The 20,408-nt window shown below is 38.7% G+C and overlaps 1 protein-coding gene across 2 annotated transcripts in view; it reads left to right on the top strand.

Moving 5' to 3' along the window:
- Positions 1 to 20,408, top strand: part of DACH2 (dachshund family transcription factor 2) — a 423,481-nt gene that overhangs the window by 340,797 nt on the left and 62,276 nt on the right. Inside the window, exon 8 of one of the 2 annotated variants that reach the window (XM_063431857.1) lies at positions 18,490 to 18,600. The exons of the other annotated variant lie outside the window; for it this stretch is intronic. Coding sequence (XP_063287927.1) covers positions 18,490 to 18,600 — 111 coding nt within the window. The remainder of the gene's footprint in view (positions 1 to 18,489; positions 18,601 to 20,408) is intronic. 2 annotated transcript variants of the gene reach the window in all.

Consider the following 20,408-nt stretch of genomic DNA (forward strand, 5'->3'; position numbering starts at 1 on the left):
CATAGAAGTTGCAGAATTAATGGTAGAAAATAACAATAGCAGGTAGAGCAATGAAGAAGGAGGGATGTAGCCGTTTAAGGACACCAGTAGGCTAAACATCCCAATCATGCTACCATATGCTGGATACAAAATCCTTGCAATGGTACGAAAAGGAATTAATGACTGGACAGCAATAGAATGTCGTCTTCAGCCAGGATACATAGTATTGCAATCACTCCACAGGCTTCAGAATAGAGCCTCAACTATAGTTTTGCTGGTTAGGTGGCTCTCCAAGGGAAACATGTAAAAAAATCATGAAGCAAACTAAATGCACAAGCAGTTTCTTAGGTTTCTTGGACAATTGACGAATGGACAATGGACGAATCCTGACTCACTGGAGACTACAAATTTTTTTTTGGTAGAATAGACGCAGTTGAACCAAATGTTTTCATTGTGTACAAATCTAGTGTTTAATGAAATGCTTTGTGATATTTCTTTGATTGAAGTAAAAAGAAGGAACTCTCATGAAAGTGCATAGAAATGAATGCATGGTATGTAAGTACCTGTGTATTGTGTGCGACACAATATAAACACCTACATCACTGACATAATAAAAATGGTTGTCTATAAAAGATGGTCAAAAATGGTTTATAAGTCTGACACATATTATAAAAAATGTATTTATTTTTTTTCAATTTGTATTATCACATTTAAGTCTTCAGTCTGCACACCTCTTATAATAGTGTGATAAAATATCATCAAAAATTTGCCTTTTATTAGGGGCATATTAACCATCTGTGTACCAAACTATATGACTGTTAACGTCACCCATTGGAATCAGACCATTAGGCGAAAAGTTACACGGTAACACTTCTAGACTATGTTTTAGTTTGTTGGGACAGATTTTGGGATGTGGGGATGTTGTTTATCAAAAGATACTGCACAGCCAGCAGAATTATAGTTGTGTTGTGTGGTTAGCTCCTCACGAATCCACATTGCCATTTGACTGACAAGTTTGTCAGGTAGTGAATGAAGACTGACAGTGTAATATTGAAAATGCAGCGTTTACAAAACTCAATGCTGAAGTTTTTTCATGACTCAGCCCTTTTTTCTAAAAGACTGCAATTTTTCTTACTTTTAAATAAATGTATCAGTTTCTTCTGAGAACAATATATTTGTTGAACTCAATAAAGACTGAAACGTTATTTCTTAGGTGAAAAGTAACTGTTTGTATGCCAGAAATTAGAAATTCAAGGTGATATTCCTGTGAATGTTGTCCGTGAGACTGCACAGAATGGATTCTATGCCAGCTCAGCAGTGACTAATGTAATTTACGATAAAGTGTTTTGGTAAATCATATCTATACAGTCGTCGGGAATTATGTACTAAACAATGAGTTATTGATCACTTGGAAAAAATCCTAGCTCTGTGCTGTTTTTTTTTTTTTTTTACATTATTACAACTCACTGTTTAGCGAATATACCCCACAATATTTAACCCAGGAAGGACACATGACAGACATTTTCCGTTATCCTGGCCTTTTACTTCTGAAGCTGTGTCCTTAAGGAGTTAAATAACATTTATAAATGTCAGTATCGCATAATTTGTAATTATGGGGCATATTGGCAAGGTCACTTAATTAATATATATATATATATATATATATATATATATATATATACACACACAGATTTTCTAAATTAAATTAATGTAGGAATATCTGGTGTTACATTTTGTGGCAAGTGATCCAGGCAAAGGTACAATATCTATATAGCTTCTTTTAGTTTTGCATGTTTTACAGAGATAACATAAGCAGACAGGGCAATATCCGGAAAATAATTGTTGATACATGATAATTTGAACTCTGGCATAAGTTCGGACTGAAATAATTAGCCAATTTCAAACAGAGGATAATTCTTATCAGTCCTCTTGTATTGTGAAAACGGCTTGTTAGGAAGATGTTTCTGCTAATTCTGAAAATATGCTTTGAACTTAATGAATTATTGAAAGTAATTTGTTTTGCATAATTTGGTGACGTTCGTGAGAATTTGTTTTCTTAACGCGTTACTTAGACAAACAGGGTAGCTCATAAACTCTATTTCTCATTAAAAAATAGTTTAGTGATCTTATCGCTTTGTTGTTTCTAAATCTTGCAGAATAATGATTTCCAACTAATCACATCAAATTACTCTGAGTTCCGTGATTTCTCAATAAATGGCTGAAGTATTCAGAGTCATTTTTTTATTGTTATTATTTTTGAATGTGTTTATAGCACCGATTCTTCAAATACACTTCTGAGAGAGCCTTGTACTTCTAAAGCGTACGTTGCTCAGGACTTAATAAAAATCCACAGAGACATCCACTGGTAGCAATGAGAATCACCAGTAAAGCTCTTTTATAGTATTGCTTTGTAAATGTTTTTTCAAGATCAAAGCACCTTAAAGCGGTTTATAGTTTTCATATCTTTTCTATTTCTCTGTTGTATAAGGTCTCTGTTACTCTCTTGTTATCTGATAAACTTCAGAGGAGCACTTTATCTACTGTTCTCACAAAAGTCAACCTTTAAAACAAAACAAAAAAAGGATATGATATTAATGGATAGCTGTACAATCTTTATAGAGGACCTCAAAAAGTAATTGATTAAGAAGATAATTGCTTGTTACATTATATATATATATATATATATATATATATATATATATATATATATATGTCTATATATATATATATATATATATATGTATATAAAGTTTAAAATATATTTAAATTATATTTCACTTATTTCATATACTTTGAATAAATTATTATTATTTTTATATAGCGGCAACAAATTCCGTAGAGCTGTACAATGGGTGGACGAACAGACATGTAGTTGTAACCAGACAAGTTGGACACACAGGAACAGAGGGGTTGAGGGCCCTGCTCAATGAGCTTACATGCTAGAGGGAGTGGGGTACAATGACACAAAAAGGTAAGGATAGAATTAGGGAAGTAGAATGGTAAAATAGTATCGATCTAGGTAATAGAAAATATAATCTGATCACTTTCATAACTACAATTCAAAGCGTTACTGCTATAATGTTATCAGAAAATGCTGTCAAAGTTCGACTGGTGCAGTGGACGTAAGGTAAGAACTTTTACCTGTACAGCACTTTAGTGTTCGGGGCAATATCATCATCCCATATTGCTGCAAGTTAGCTTATGGATACTCATGGATCTACAAAAAAATTTAATTTGAGCTCCTGCCCACTTTCCTTCAACAGCAGGCATTCCTTCAACAGCAATATTGTGTGTATGGCATTTGGGGGGTTAAATAAATTTATGCGGTATGCTTTGGTTGTGCCAGGACAGCCAGTCAAAATTTTGTAATTTAAATGCTAAAAACCTTTGATAATTAAAAAAAAAATGCAAAAAACACATTTTTAACATGTTTATTTACTGTATTGAGAATTTGGGGGATTTCAAAGATAATTCAAAGTGAATTTCAAATTTAAAGGCAACGGAGCTAAACAGGAAGCATAACTGACTTGGACTCACATGTAACTGCGGGGCTCTAAAGAAAAACCGTCACTTTTTTTTCCAAACATTGCCTCGACCCTTCGAATGCTATTGAATATTTTGATGTGTCAAAAGTGTTTCAAACAGCAAATTCCAGCTGCCCTTCTGTGTAATTGGCAATGCCATTTCCTGAGATGCATGGGCAGATAATCCAGTATGTTCATGTATACATGGAAATGGTATATGAGCCTTGAGTACTGTACTCCCATCGCACAGACTGTGTGACGGTATTCATGACAATTTTGTAATTTCCATCATATGGCAGGACAAGCAAGCAAAGTCTTGCATTCACTGAACATCTATATATAAAAGTAAAACCAAAAGTACATAGCCATCTTTTAGTTCGCTATTATAATATATTGTCATTTTTAAAGGGACAATACTTCCTTAATGTTTCATTTCTGGGCAATGACGAAAAAAAATAAAAAAAAATAATGACAAATGTCTTACTTGACTTACAAATAAAAACAATTACTCAATTGCACCAGAGACACTTGTGTACTGATAGCAAACGTGTTTCAAAATATTGTTAGTAGCTTATCCCCCATTTTTTTGTTTTTGTGATAACAAATTCTTCTGCAGACATCTGAGCAAAGAAAAACCCCCAAAGAAATAAAAAGGATTGTTAATTTACTGTTTTCTTTCATCTATTGGAATAATTACTTTTTTGTTCAATAGTTTCTGGTCATTAAGTTTTCTGTAAAATGAAGTTTGAAAGGTGGTTTTAATGTTCGGATAGACTGCAGTGCACATTTGGCTGTTAAAACCAACCTACTTAAGGCAGAACTAATGGTTAACACTCTGTTATTTGAAGTAGTTCACTGCCCTGTTTAATGGTCCTGGCCAAAGGCTTTTCTTAGATTACTTATTTTTTTTTCTCCCCTTTCATTGTGTTATCCCAGCAGCCGTGAAATTTTATGATAATTTAGGTGATCCAATTTTTTTTTTAAATTTAAAACCTTTAACCCTTTAAAAAGACACAGCACCTTTTTTAATTTTTATTTTACTCCTTTGCTTTCTGTATAGAATTAAAATTTAAGAACAAAATGCATTTATTATGGAGAAATAAAACAGTATCCATAGTCCAAGACTCATGCCAGGGAGCATCAGTGTTTCATTGCAAAGTTTGCACGATATCTCAATTGCCGAGAGTCGCTAACAGCTTCCTGCAGTAACAAAGTTTCTCTAGAACCTATTCTTGGGATTCTGTTAAAAATACACGTTTCTCACTGTAACAGCAATTAGAGACTTTTATCTGCCATAAGACACCAACACAGGGACCCCTTACAGCTACAACTGATAACACAGGCCTCCAGCCTGGTCACCTGTGAATAGATGTTCACTGTGAAAGGGAGTGTATTTTTTTTAAGAATGGTATGTATTTGTTGGTTTTATCTCACTCACTGTTACACTTTTATTTTTATAGTCACCAGAACAACTATAGCTGAATGTGGTGGCTCTGCTGTCTACAAAATGTCTCTGCAGGCTTTTTAATGTAAAAAGAGAAAGGCAATGTTTACATTACTGCCAAGTGACACCTCTAGTGGCAGTCAATCAAATGGCCACTAGAGGTGCTTTCATAGAGATGTTCTTCATAGAGAATGTTCTTCATAGAGATACATTCGTTCAATGCAGTGTTATGAGGAGATGACGATTGGCTCAGCATGGCATTTTGCCATGCATGGGCAGTAGCCTCCCAATGCTTTCCATATATTGGCTGAGATTGGCATATTTGGTAATCTTAGCCAAGGAGTTGGAACGGAGGGGTACGGCCTCGATGAGCCTTGCGCTGTGCTGGAAATAACACATAACACATTTTCACATGGTTGTATTCCTGACACTATAGTGTTCCTTTAACAAACAAACAGATGTTAATGGGTTACTCCAGGCAACATGTTCACTATATCCATGGCCCTGTTTTCCCCTACCTGGGTCCCTCAGGAGGCCAAAGGCTATCTCCTCCTGGCTGCGGAAGCTGGATGCCGATGCTGACACCATCAGCTGACTGGTCTCAGCCAATAATTGCAACTCTGCATAGAAATATGTAAATAATTGACATTAGCCAGCCTGGAACTCTTGTTCCGGGCTGGTTAATGACTCCCCAATGACACTACTCGAGGTGTAATTACAGAGGGTTCGACTCTGTATGTGCAACATTTCATAGCAAATCAAATGAGTGACATAGCCTTGGTGTTTGGAATAACTCTTTCATTTAGGTACACTCGAGGTGTTCTTGCAATATTGCTCACTTTTTAAAAACATGAATTTTAATTATTGCTTGAAAATTCCTGTGGTTCTGGTTAATCTTCAGAATTTCAGCCTGATTAACAATATTTCGAAACAGTACATTTGTTTTTACAAATAATGCAGTGAGGTTTCTTAATGGCTTGAAACTCAAATTTCTGCTGAACAAATTTGGGAAAATTGATGGATAATACTCTCGGTTCTTTACGTGTGATAGTATATTACAGTATCATTTACCTTATCCACTAAAATAATAATAAAAAAAAAAGATCAGCAATGGCAGCTCATGCATTTAACCCCTTAAGGACCAAACTTCTGGAATAAAAGGGAATCATGACGTGTCAGACATGTCATGTGTCCTTAAGGGGTTAAAATGTGCATAAATGTACTAAAAAAATAAACAAAAACATTTTTTCTGCCAAATTTTATTTTCCCCAAATTCTGTACTTTGATGCTGCACACCTCGTCAGCAACAAGAAAGTGAATGATAAAAAAAATTCAGCCAATCGGTGCTCTCCCATTCATATACAAGAGAATATCACTGGACACTTAGTAGTTATAGTGTCATGTATTAATTTCAATTATACACGAAAATACTACAATATAAAGTCTGGCGTGTGCCTTTAAAATAAAATGAGAAATGATATATCAAACCTTCCCCCTAAATTAAATATTTCATGACTTCTCATAAATAATAAAACATTCCACCTTGAAATACCACAATTGGGACATTATTTTTTAAAGACGATAGCATTAATATTTCTGACGCTTGACTAAATTAATTTGCAACTAACAATATGCTTGGCTGTAATTGCTGGATTAAAATGATGCCGTAAACAATGTTAAAATTCCTCGCTTTGGACTGGCTTTTGTTTTCGTCCTTTAATCCTACATGGGCTTTTTTCCAAGACAATACGAGTTCCCTAATCTGCTCCTTGTTAGTGAATTTGAGTTTATTCTCAATGAATCTGAGAGAATATGTCCAAAGTCTTATTACTGACAAAAGTACAAAGAATGAAGATTGAGGAAGGATTTATACTGTGATTGATGGAAAAAAAAAAACTATTTTACTGTGATCCCTGGCCATGCCGACTTTGATACTAGCCTGCAAATACTTTAATAAACATATGGTTTCCGGCTATAATTTCAAAGCCTGATTAAAAATTTTAAAAGGTAAAATGCCAGACATAAATCGAGACGACCGTGCAACTTTTACGTTGTCAATTATTCGCCATTCATGTTAAGTTTTCCACACGCGGGGCACTCTGTACAATTGTTCATTTATTGCAGTTGTTCACGTTGTCCTAGCAGTGGTACAGCCCGAGGGGTCATGAATACTTCAGCAGTTGTGTCCATTCTCTTTTGTGTTTTGAAGTTTTAAACTTAAACTCTCGTTCAGGAACATGAATCAGGCTGGCAACTTAGTTCTGCAGCTTTTTCTCCCAATTCATAAATATGCAACAAAACATGAATCATGCCTAATTCTGTACTGATTTTCGAAGGGAAAAGTGTTATAGTTTTGTACAGTTTGGCATTGTTTCTGTAGTCTGCAGGGAAATTAAATTTTTGTAGTAGTAGGTTCTCAGCCATGTGAAGGATCCTGTAATGCTAAATTTGTTAAATGTCCTGCCTTTAGAGTCCAGCTCAGTGGAGGAACCAAAGTAAGGATCATTCTCCCATGCATACAACCATCGTCAGGCTATGGAACACACTTATGGCACATATATCTTCTCTCCCCCTCCGCACGTAGCCCTGTTAAGGTGTAATTAGTGCATCTAGATATGTCGTCTTTATTGTTTTCATTAGAGACATCAACATTTTAACCCAACACGGCTTAATCAAAAGTTATCCTCATTAAGTTTTTAATTGTAATTATTTAGAGAAATTTGTCTTAAAGGGACACTCCACTGCCCAAATACAAGCATAAATAAATATATTTAATAGATATACCTCTATTAAAAACACGTAGGTATTAAATTATGCATTTTGTCGTTGGGGGTATATCTAACAGCTTGCAAAGCAGCAGATCCCTTGTCTGCAACCTTTGTAAGTCCTCCCCTTCTAGCCCCATGTTGACTTTCTGTAGCAAAAGTCTTTGCAAAGCAGGTGTGTTGGTATTGCCTTCCTCCACTGAGCTAAATTACCACGAAGTAACCATTAAGTTACAATTTCTATATAAATATGCATTTTTTTGTAAAATGGAAAAGAAGAGACACTCTTTAGACATAAAGCACTTCAACCAGCTAAAGTGCTTTAGGTGTTTGGGGTTTCCCTTTAAATTTGAGTAATTCTTGGTTTCAGCTCGGTGGAATGTAAGTGACTGTGTATCTGGTTGGTTTGTTCTTTCCTTCTCACTCTTCCTTTGAGAATACAAAAATAAATTATCTCCCCCAAAATGATGTTATAGGGGAGTAATCGTAAAACTCCTGCAACAAGTAGATGTTATGGCTGTTCTCAATGGCCAACAGACAAGATAGCCTTCTGATATATTCACATTGATTATGAGAGATAATAGCCCTTCCTGAAACTACAACTTTGTATGCTTTTAAATGTAGCTAATACCATGCTTACTCTTGAGCTGTTCACAAAGTGTGGTATATTTATGTAAGGTTTCTGAAAAATGGCGGATGAGTTCCATCATTACTTTGATTATAATTATTAAAGTTAACTAAAAAGTGATGGTTTTCTTCATTGTAAATGTTGCCCTTTATCACAGAAATTTCCATTTCAGAAGACTGGCAAATTATAGTGGCAAAAAAATATTCTGCCACTTTTCTGTTGGAAAAAGTGGTGGAAATGCTTCATAGGTATATTGTGTTGATGGAAAATTATACATATTCAAAAATGATGGTTAGGATGCAAAAAAAGCAGCTGTTGAAAAAAAATCCAATAGATTTAATAAATGACACCAAAAATTCACTGAACGAATTAGACAGAATATTGATTGCAACACTTTGATAAATCTCCCAGAATGTGTACAACATCTGGACAAGTTGCAGACCATGATTGTATTTAAAATGTTTTAGGAAATACATAATTGTGAAGACCGAAGGTTGCGAAGGACCAAGCATATTTCCAGAACCCCTCATTGGCATTATTTTCTTATATATTTGTTTTCCTATATTTTACCTCTATATGTATATATTATTTATATAATTTTTTATTTATTCTTGTTAAAACATTTTTTTTTAACATTTTGTACCTTGGCAGTTGTGGTGCAGGAGATTGTCTTTTATCCACGATTGTCTGTTATCTGAGATTGCAACTGCTGTGAAAAGGCACTCTGACAGATGCATAGATACACACAAAAACACAGACAGAGGCGAACATACACAATTGTTGGCGCTCCCTTCCAGGCTGCGGCCAATTAAGACACTTTTTCATCTATTGCGAAGTTGTACTTTCCATTTTCTACTACATTGTAGGATGTCAAATGTGTTTGGAAGTTAATGTCCTTCACCAGGCAAAGTTTGCTTTGTAAATTGACTGAAAAGGAACAAGTCATTTGGCAGCACTGGAGCTGTTAACGAAGAGCATCGGACAGAATAACACAGGTCAGGAAAACAAGGGCATATTTTATTATTGGAAAACACAAACACTCCTGAGTCTTTATGTAACCATTTGGGAAAAAAAAAACATCTCTTGAATACAGTATTTTTTTTTTTTTTTGAATTCTTTATTTTTGCCACTTCGCATGTTATGCAAGATAAGGTACATTTTGTGGACCGTTCATGAGAGTCATACATTGCTTTACAGGCATAGTTATCAACTTGTATTCAGCAACATGCGGAGTGATTTTTTGATTATTAACAGGTTAAGTAACAGGTTACAACATTTAGTGAAGCCCCCGTGGGCACATTAGAAAGCATGCCTATGAGCAGTGTACCTCAATGTGGTATGAGTGCACCATGGGGAGGCCCCCTCTAGTATTCTGAATAGGTGGGTGCAGTAGTATACTTGTGGAGGATGAAAGAGAAGAAAAAAAAAAAAAGGAGGAAAAAGGAGGGGGGGGGGGTTTAAGCAAGTTGGAGCCCGTGCCGGCTGCAATTGTGGGCATCACCGTGTGTACGTTTGCACTAGGCTGTAAGTGTGCCTAGATTTAGAAAGGAGTATTCCCCTTCTGGGTCTGGTAGTGCCGTTGTATAAGCCATTGCGGTAAGGGAGTTCATCCCTGTCCAGAGTGTCAAGGTGTGTGGGGGTGCGTGCTTGCACGAGGTCAGTGCCAACTAGTTGCCCTAGTATCTACCCCCTCAACGTATGGAGTGTAGTCATGTTGAGAGCTATATGTGTGGGTGGAGGCATGGTCTGATTAATATATAGCGTGAGCCAGTTAACGCCAAAGGTGATTTACAGCTAGCTAAGTGTGGCAGGGGGGTCTGTAGGTTAGTGACGAAACGTGGGCCTACTGGTAGTGGTTGTGGGCTTGTCAGCCCCTGTCTCTAGTAACTTTGCTGTGTTCGCACTATACCTTACATCCCCACCCATTAGGTGTTCGCTGGAGGTAATGCAGGAGTGGATAAACATAAGCAACCTAATCAATATGATAAACCTACAAAACAGTTGTAGCAGGAAGGGAGGAGAAAACAGCTATAACATTTTCCAGTTCCCTGAATGGTAGCCCTGGGCCAGTCTCTGGATGGTAAGAGAGTCTTAAATGGGGGAATGGCAGACTCTTGAGCCCGTTCCTTCCCTTCAGGTCCCTGTTCCAGTGGAGGACGTGGGTTTCGCGGTCCGCGGTGTAAATTCTCTGATCTTAGACAAGTCCACCCGTGACAGGTTCCCGCCCGCAGTTGCTGTTGGCGGCGTTATTCCCAGTGTCCGCAGTTGGCCCTCTAGTTCCCTGTCGGTACTTGCTTGTAGAGTTGTGTCACCGGCAGATATTAGCACTGTGCGGTTCGGGCCCCATCTATACGATACCTCCTTGGCTCGGAGCAGTTGGAGTAGTGGTTGCAGGGACCGGCGCCATAGGAGAGTGCCCCTTGACATGTCCGGAAATAAGTTTAGCGAGGCGCCCTCAAAGTTAATGGGGGTTTTACCCCTCACTGCGTCTTGTATTAGAGCTTTGTCCCGTATGGAGCCAAAACGGAGGATGAGGTCCGAGGTCGCTGTCGGCGGTGCATTAGGTGGCTTGGTTAGACGGAACATGCCGTCGAGTCTCACGGTCCTGGCCTGTTTCGGCTGTAGGAGGGCTGCAAAAAGCCGCCTGAGGAAATGTGGTAAGTCCTGTAATCCGACTGTCTCGGGCACTCCCCTTAGCTTTAAATTATATCTGCGCCGCTGGTCTTCCATGGCGTCTAACCTGGTGTCAATATTGTGTTGGTATTGGGTCAGGTTAGCCAGGCCTCTCTCCACCTCCGTGAGCCGGCCATCTTGGGTGCTCTGGGTGGCCTCAAGTTGGACCATTTTGGTAGTCGCACTTTCGATGGCCTTCTTGAAGGGGGCCAGGTCTCCTGCTATGTTCTCTCGTAGTTCTGCCAACATTGCTTTGAGTTGGGTCGCCGTAATGGGGTCCCGGTCCGCCGCCAATGGGGTCCGTCCTTTTTTAGTGGTGGGTAAGGCAATCGCCATCGGGGCCTCAGCTAAGTCCTCCGAAGAGTAAGAGGAGCCCTCGTCCGCGAGCGCCATGTTGTCCCATGCGGCCCTCTGAGAGTTACGGAAGAAATCGCCGATATCCTGGCTCATCGGGCTTTTGTCGGGCTTGGATTTTTTATTTTTTCGGCCCATGTTCTTACTCCCAACCAGGGGACCGTTTTCCGTGAGGGTAGGTGACTGCGTTCTCCCCTATTTTAGGTGTTCTCATGCGGAGCTCAGCAAGCATGCGACCGTCCTGGCTAACGGTTAGGCTCCGCCTCCTTGAATACAGTATTATTAGTGTCCCAGTGATGATTTGATTAATAAATGGATGTTTTGTAACAATTTATTTTCTCCGTTTCACAGTAGTGACACTAGTTTCAGGATTCTTAAAGGCACATTGTCACTAAATTATCTGGGTAGCTGTCCAAATGAAGCGTAACCTTCCATCTCCTAAAGCCCACCACTCCCACGTGTTTACTTTTATACCAGCTTGCCCTTATTTGATGCAATTTTTCTCATCCCTACATATCCATCAGACAGCCCTTCGTATTTTATGACAGTCCTCTCTTCTGTCCTGCTCATCTTGTCTTCATGATATCTCCTCCGTTTATTTCATGCAACCTCACTCTCATTTGTATATCAATTAACCTATTATTAAAGGGACCAGAACAACTACAGCTTAATGAAGTTGTTTTGGTGAGTATAGACAGTCCCTGCAGGCTTTTTGCTGTAAACACCGTCTTTTCAGAGAAAAGGCTGTGTTTACATTACAGCCTAGGGACTCTCCTCAGATGGCCACTGGAGGTGCTTTTTGGTTGATGTTCAGTGTCTCCACACTCTGCATGGAGACCCTGAACTTTCCTTATAGTGATGCATTGATTACTATGGGAAATTGGGATTTTGCTGAGATCGTCACTTCTGATTATGTCAGCCAAGGAGACGGGTCGGGGTGGAGCCAACACCAACAGTCAACACTAACTAACACCGCAGACCCGCATGGCACTAGAAAAAGGTGAGTTTTCTAGTTATTTAGGAGGGTCACGGGGGCTAGCATGTTTGCTTGACAATAAGGGGTCTAAAAAAAAAAGCTGTGTTCCTGACCCTTTAGTGTTCCTTTAAGCATTAATTAAATTTTAGACACATGCAGATATCTTCCAATCTTCCCTGTTGTTTAGTTTGACCATTTTCCCTGTTGTTTTAGTTTGATGGTAATTTGATATCAATTGAAATTCACTTTTGGCTGTACAAGGGGAGTAGACCTGTAACGTTGCAGCATGGAAGCAGACTCTCCCCAGTCATATTGACAAAGAATTAATGAGCAAATAATGGTTACAATTTATTGGACACAGCATCTCTTTATCTGGAAAATGATGGTCATGTGTAAACAGCAAAATATTGTCACTGAGCACATTCCACCATGCATCTGGTGTACAGCTCAGCGAGGCTTCATTCCAAAATGTCTATTTTAAAACGAAAGATTACAAGTCAGTTTAAAAACCATCACAAAACAGATTTTTAACGGAAATCCATAAGTTTCTATCATAGTTCTTGTCATCGCAATATTTAACACTATCTGCAAATAGAAAGCTGTTATGTTTATCCAAAACACGAGAATCCTTTTATTTTTGTTAATTTTAGATATCATTTCATTTTTTTTTTTTTTGTTTAGACTTTTCGTTTACTTTTTATTCTCTGTTACAAGCACTAGTTATTTTTAGAAATACATTTTGACACATAAGCTGTAAAATCTTTATTCTGGCGGCACGTAACGAGCCTCACTAATCATGAACTTTTATAATCTCAGGTGAAATCGTTTCAGGGCATTCCGCTTTACGATAACTAAATTGCAGGCTGCGACATTCAAACAACTGACAATTAAAGGAGAACTTTCACATCAAAAACATTTTTTAATATAATAATCCTTTCATCAAGTATTAAAAGGAAATAGATTTTTTTTCACCTTTTTTTCACTCTCCGCCTTTGTACCGGGAGTAAAGCAGGGAAGGCCATAGAGACTGTTAGTTTTCAAACACTGTCTGACCAAAGGTGCATGTTTATGGCTAACGGATTCTGTCATATACTAAAGGTAGGGATGGATTTTTCTCATTTTTCCTTGTATCTATTTCCTTCCAGTACTTGATAATAAATATTATTATATAAAATATTTCTGAGGTGAAATCGGCCTTTTAAGTATTTTATTTAAAATATTTTACAAGGATACCCCAAGAATCATAATTACAATAGCTCACATTGTTTACAGTGCTAGAATTGAGACACATCTGTTGGAATTGAGACACATAGACGACATATAAATCAATAATGAACAATACCTTATAGATGACTATTATATTATTATTAATCGTAATACTGGTATTTATAAAGTGCCAACATAGTCCAAACACTCTTACAATGTTAGTCTATGAATTACATCAGCAACACAATGTCTCTTAGAAGAGCCAAAATAAATTAGTAACATTATCATCACTATACTTAAATAAACAAAAAAGTCATCCGTGGGGGGGCGGAGCCAGCGCTTGCAGGAGACGGACGTACACTGAGAACGCTCCGATTTACACCGTTCCGAACCCAGCAAACTTACCCCAAAGGCACCAGCTTGACACCTGACCTAATGGGTAAAAAATCAAAGAAACATCGAGCGGACCCGGGCTCGGGCACCCGCGATATCGGAGAGTACCTCCGCACAACCTCGCGGCCAGATGCAGCCAAGATGGCGCCGGCTGAGGCCTACACACCAACATCGTCGGACGACGACAGTGCTGCTGACGATTTTCTCCCCCCTTCCCGGCCACGCTCAGGGCCACACACAGCCACTGAACTGGCAGAGTCTGCACCATCAACTAAAGCAGACATCAGGGCATTAATGGCGGAAATAAAAACGATGCTCAATGCAGACATGGCCCCGATACGAGAGGCGGTGACAAAGCTAACCGATAAAGTGCAGGCGGTAGAAGACGGCATGGAGGGCGCCAAACTGGCCCAATCAGCCACAGACGCCGCTATAGGCGCGCTGCAAAAACAGTATGCAGAGCAACAAGCGCAAATAGCCACAATGGAAGACAGAGCCAGAGTATGCAATCTCAGAATCCGAGGGGTACCAGAGGTGATCACAGGGGCGGAACTCCCCCACTACTGCCGGAGGTTAATCGCCACAGGCAAAGCAGGTGGCACTGGACTCCTGCTTCCGTCTTAACAAGGCTTCCAATGCCGCCCATGAAGCGCCCAGGGACACCCTGCTAAACTGACCCGTGACTCCGACCGCGGAGCAATAATGGGGGCGGTGAGAGGCTCCTCTACAGTGTTGTTTGAGGGGGCACAGCTGATTTTCTTCCGTGATTTCTCTAGACACACACTTATCTGGCTACGTTCATTTAAGCAGATAACCCAGCTATTGCAGAAGCACTCCGTCCCATACAAATGGGGACCGCGCCGAATCTTGGTCGAGAAAACCGGCAAGCTGCACACACTGACATGCCTCTCAGACGCACCTTCCTTTCTCCAAAACCTAGGCATACCAGCGGAGCAAGCACTACAAACAGACCGCCCAGCATGGACAGTCGCAGGGATCACCCCTTTCGTACCCAGAAGAGGGAGACGAGAGATGAACGCCTCACCCACCTGAGAACAAAACCTACAGATACCCATGTTGTCAATCCACACTGTTGATGGACCGCAAAACTACCTGTTGTCTTTAACACTGATTTTATCCCCATACCCCTTCCCAATGACTAAACTGGCTCCGTAAGCTGATGGACTAGCCCCGAGTTCCGTTATCTCCCCCCCCCCCCAAGCACAGCGCGCAATAGACTAGAGGTCATTATTTCCTCCTTTAAGCACACCTATGCATGCGCGGCCCACTCCCTAGGCCTTCCGCCCCAGCTATAGAGTACCAAGCAAAATGTCGCCACCCATGAAGGCTAGCAGGCTAATATTATGCCCTACAGACTGCCTCAGTGAAGCCACTGACTACCAGCATAACAGCATTAAAACCAAAGAGGCACTACAAGACCTAAGGCCAGACCCCTAGATAGGAGTAGATTACCACACCGCTCCAAGTCCAAATTAGGGAACCCTAGTTATTACTACCACAAAAAAAAAAATAGAGTGGAATAACGCAAAGAGACCCTGAGTAATTTGCTACTGTACCATGTTTGTAGTTGACATGTTTTTGATGTATTTCATGTGTCATGCTTATTTACAGCGATCACTCGCAAAAATAAAGAATTTAAAGAAAAAAAAAAGTCATCCTTAGGCACAGGTGTGATTTTCTGCAGCGACATGCAGGAAGCAGGTCTTGTTGCAAAGTCCATCATGGTTATCACCTTGCAGTATAACAAAGTTTGAGAACATTTCTTTATTATTTATGTAAAAAAATGTATTTATATAGACGCATCCATGATACTGGTAACGTTATCTGTCTCTTCTGAGTTAAACAAATCATTTGAGTGATACTGTTTTTGTTTTGTTTTCCACTATCGGACTTTCGTGAGATAAAAAAATATGTTTTGCGTTTTATTTCATAAATAATTTAAATGAAATAATAAATATATAACTCAGAATAGTTTAGAAAATATTACACGCACTGCTAGATATTTAAAATGAATTTACAGTGAATTTCAAATTATAGGCCACGATAACTGAATTGGAAAAATTATTGAAGTCAATTATAGTATATACTTTAGTTGCCTTGGCCTAAAATAAGATATTCAAATTAAATTTACTTTGATTCCCTGACAATTCACAGTTTAGTAAATAAGAGTGACAGTTTGACTCGCTGCCTTGATTGTTTGATAAATTATTTTAAGTTCCATTTCTAATATGAGTTTTTTTTAAATCTTAGAACCATTGCATGCCTTCCACAATTCCAACTGGATATATTTTCTTTTGTTTGTTTAGTGGTGTGACTGGAGGTGTGATTGTGGGAGAAATATGTGATATCACAAACTAATGATAGTTGTCTGTATCGTGCAAACATGCAGACATATAATACTCCTCCATTGATGGATGCGTATCTACAGATTATTGATACGGATATACACTGATACATAAAGACACACAAAAATACACACATACAGTTACAGACATAGTCACATACTCACTGATACATACACTCATTCCCAGTCGTAGATGCACTCAGAGATACACACACACACACACACACACACACTCACAATAATACTTGCATACTTTCTCACAGATACACATATACAAACACATATACGCATTCATAGACACATAGTTACTGACAAAGTTCACAGTCATAAATGCAGACAAACCCACAAATACATAGGTAGGGTAAAGCATAACGTAATTTTACATTTTCCTTTTGCTTTGCAAATAAGAAAGAATATTAGCTCATGACACTCATCCTTCAATATTTCCCCCCAGTACTGAATGGTGCAGGCTACTAGCAATCTTAGCACTAGCATGGGCTCCCTGTCCCATGTTATCCCCCCCTCATGCCTTCCATTATAAATGATTGCAGTTCCCTACCCGAAGTTGTACATCTTATGAGCCTTACTCCTTGCGGTCCTGGTGACATTGGTGTTGCGTCCCTAGGGTGTGGATTCCTAGAAGAGTCTACAAGGCAATCTGTTACTTTCTGCAGGGACTTCGGCCACAAGTCTCTCCCTGTATTGCAAACACAGACGGGCAGATGACAGAGAAGTGAACCCATGAGCCTGCAGCCTAGATAGTGCTTTTTGTGGTGTCTCCTTGCAATCAAGGGTGGGAGAAATGAGGCCAAGGCCAACAGCCCAGCTCTTGAAGCCATGCCAATTTAAAGGCCATTAATCCACCGGCATTTGCCCGGTGTGGCCTGTTGCAGACACATTAATGTGAGTCTTATTGTTGTGAAACTGCTAGACACTCATACATATAAGAATTCTAAACTCCTAGAATTTAGGGTGTCTAGGATTGAAGGAACTGAACACAGAAAGGGATAATCGGGAGGTATGCTTGTAAGCATAAAGTCTTCAATCAATATCTGGATCCTCATTTAGTTTGTTTAATAGTTGAACTGGATTGTAGGTACAGCTAATTTTTCAGTCTATGTATATCCGCATTTAATGAAATTTATGTTTAACCCTTTTGTTGCATTGCTCACCCTTTGGCACCAAATGAGTTAAAGAAACAATCTTGTCTTCTCAATGTTCCCAACCCACCCTCCATAGCTTAAATGACCTATTTGTACCCTGCATAATTATAAGCAATGCACCATATATGCTCTAATAAATGCTACTGTTGAAAAGTCTCTCCCCTGTTATGTTATGGGTTCGACACAGTCCTTCAAATTACTAAACCAGGTGCACGACACAGACATTACTTTCTCGCTTTCTCCAGATATTTACAGCAAAACATTTTCCCAGTGATTGAATTTTCAAAGTACTAAAATATTACCGAGAAAATATGTTTCCCAGCAGCTTTATAGCTCCCCAGATACGTTCACTCCAAACCTTGTATCTGTTTGGGCGCACACAGAACATTGCTAAAAATATATGTATTTTGCCAGTTTAACTGGCTTTTCGGCCTTTCAGAGGACAGAGTCGCAATGCCACTGGGACTGTCGGTATTTTAGGATTAATTCCGCTATAGGGGCCCTATTTTATTAAACTACATCGGTGTAATTTGTTCTTGACTGTTATATACCTCTACTTTATAAAGGTTATTTTACATCTATACAGAAGATTACAGACACTATTATTTTCTGCACTACTTGGTTTTAATGGATAGCAAGGGACATAATATTTATTAAGTCTAAGCAGGGGAGGACATAATGGTAGCACTGTCCTTTATAACCTGTTTTATAAAGTTGTAAAATAAAGCTTAATAAAGTAGGAATAATTACTCAGGGGCAGGGAACTATGTTTTCTATCTGCTAAGGAACATTATTTGGTTTGGAGTTATGGAGCGGAAAGCAGAAACTGAGCTTTTACAAAAGCATCGTACATGGTTTATAAATGGTGTTTTAGTAGGCATTACAGTGTCTGTTTTATGTACAAACTGTTTTGTGATAAGAGATCTGGAACCTTTTTCTAATTTTAATTTTTTTTTTATTACTGATTCCTTTTACGATATCTTCCTAATTCAGACAAAACCATCTTATAATATTAACAGGGCAGCAGAGTGGTTTACTGGGGCCCAGGACTGGACACGTGACGTGGACTCCTGGCAGAGTTGTTGGGGGGACTACAGTCAGTGGGTCCATCTTCTCCATGATGTCGGACGGTGGGTATATTCCCCCTTTTTTGTCATTTCAACAGGCCCGTTGATATAGAGGGGGGATGTTAATTGCATGCTCTGCAAATGTTCTTCTTTTGTTAATATCTTGCCAGGGCTTATTTGACGTTATTTGTTTTCTGTTTTATAAAAATTTGTATTATGTTAGTAGTACATACATTATACCATTTTTTTTTAATGCAAGAGATGTACAAGCATGTTTAAAGTGCCACAGCAGCCCATAAAGGTTTGTCAACAAATATACTAACTGGGCATGTAGAAACAGCACATTTTATAATAAACATTATACAGAGTTTTTAAGTGCATAAGGGGTGTTTTGCTAAAGGGGCAATACCAGTAGCAGAACTGCCTTGTTAAAATATGTGGCTACTTAGTGTGCATGACTAATTGGGCTATAAACTGGGAAACTACATGTGATGAATTGTACCAGTATCATCTCCTTTTCTAAGTTCCTGTTTTCCCCCCTTTTCTAAGTACGTACCTCTTTTCCCCTGCGGTAATTCACCTCTCTGCTTCACCATAGAGATGGAGCAGAATCTTACCCTATCTCCTAAGTTTATGTAAAGTTTTTTGTTTGTCCTCTTCTACCTTGGGTGCATTCTCCCATCTTGTTCCCCTATTTTCACCAGACAGGTCTGTGTTGAGTCGAAGGTATTGGTGTTCTAAATTCTTGCAGTACACACAATGAGAATGTATTATTATACTGCTATTTATGTATTTAAAATACTATATTTATACCAATTAATATGGTCAAGTGTTTTGCTTTTTGTACTGTTTGTGTAAAATAGTATCTTATGCCTAAGGACACTTAGAACCATTCATACTTATTACAGCATATGGAGGACAGAAATTAAAAATACTGAATACTGATCACCATTATAAAAGTATAAGAAAGTGAATTTTTCAAAGAGGTAACATAAGGCACATAAGGAACTTTTCAGAAATCTCGATACTATTATTGGCATGGACATTGCATTGTGTTGGACAATAAATAGGTCTTAGGATGCTGAGAAAAGGCTTCTTTAACAATAATCAGAGTTTAGAGTAGCTTGAGGTGGAATGGATGCTTGGCTGATTGACCTGCTCCTCATAGTAAGAAGGCAGGGATTTTTGTCTCTGTAGCTTTTCCACAGGTAGCAAACAGATAGCTCTGCAGGGACATCTTCTGTACCCTGCCCCTTCCCTGCTTTTCGTTATGGGAACGGAGAGCACTTGGCAGGTGTACATGACTTAGAACTGTCTGGGTGTGATAGTATGTGCAGGGCCTTTGTAACATTAAGTCTCACACAGTCCCTAGCCAACTTGGCCCAAATAGCAGTGTCCTCTCCTACTTTTTGATCATATTATACAATATCGCATATCTCAGCCTGTTACCTGGTTTGGAAGAGAAAGAGGTAAAAACCTATCTCTGAACCATGTACCTACCCATTAATATTTACATGTATGTTAATTCTTCTCAAAAACTGTGCATTTTCAACTTATAAGAAACTCATCAGTGATACAATCACAAAATCTTTCTGAGCTCAACTAAATTCTCTACCTCTCTTTAGAAGTAACATTGAACTTAGCAAGGATTTTCATGCAAAGTCCAACAGCATGATGCATTTATATCATTTTCTGGTGACTTAAAATGTGTACATCTGTTTTTTTTTAATGACAAGGGACTCTGAATGATAGTTCTGCTTCCCAAGAGGTTTTATAGAATTTAGAGGATGAGTGATCTCTGTAATGGACAAGTGACCTTCTAATGTCCAACAAATCATTACCATCCAATTAGCCTTTGTTTTGATTTTAGT

This window comes from Pelobates fuscus, chromosome 9 (assembly GCF_036172605.1).
Source record: "Pelobates fuscus isolate aPelFus1 chromosome 9, aPelFus1.pri, whole genome shotgun sequence".
Classification (NCBI taxonomy): Eukaryota; Metazoa; Chordata; class Amphibia; order Anura; family Pelobatidae; genus Pelobates; species Pelobates fuscus.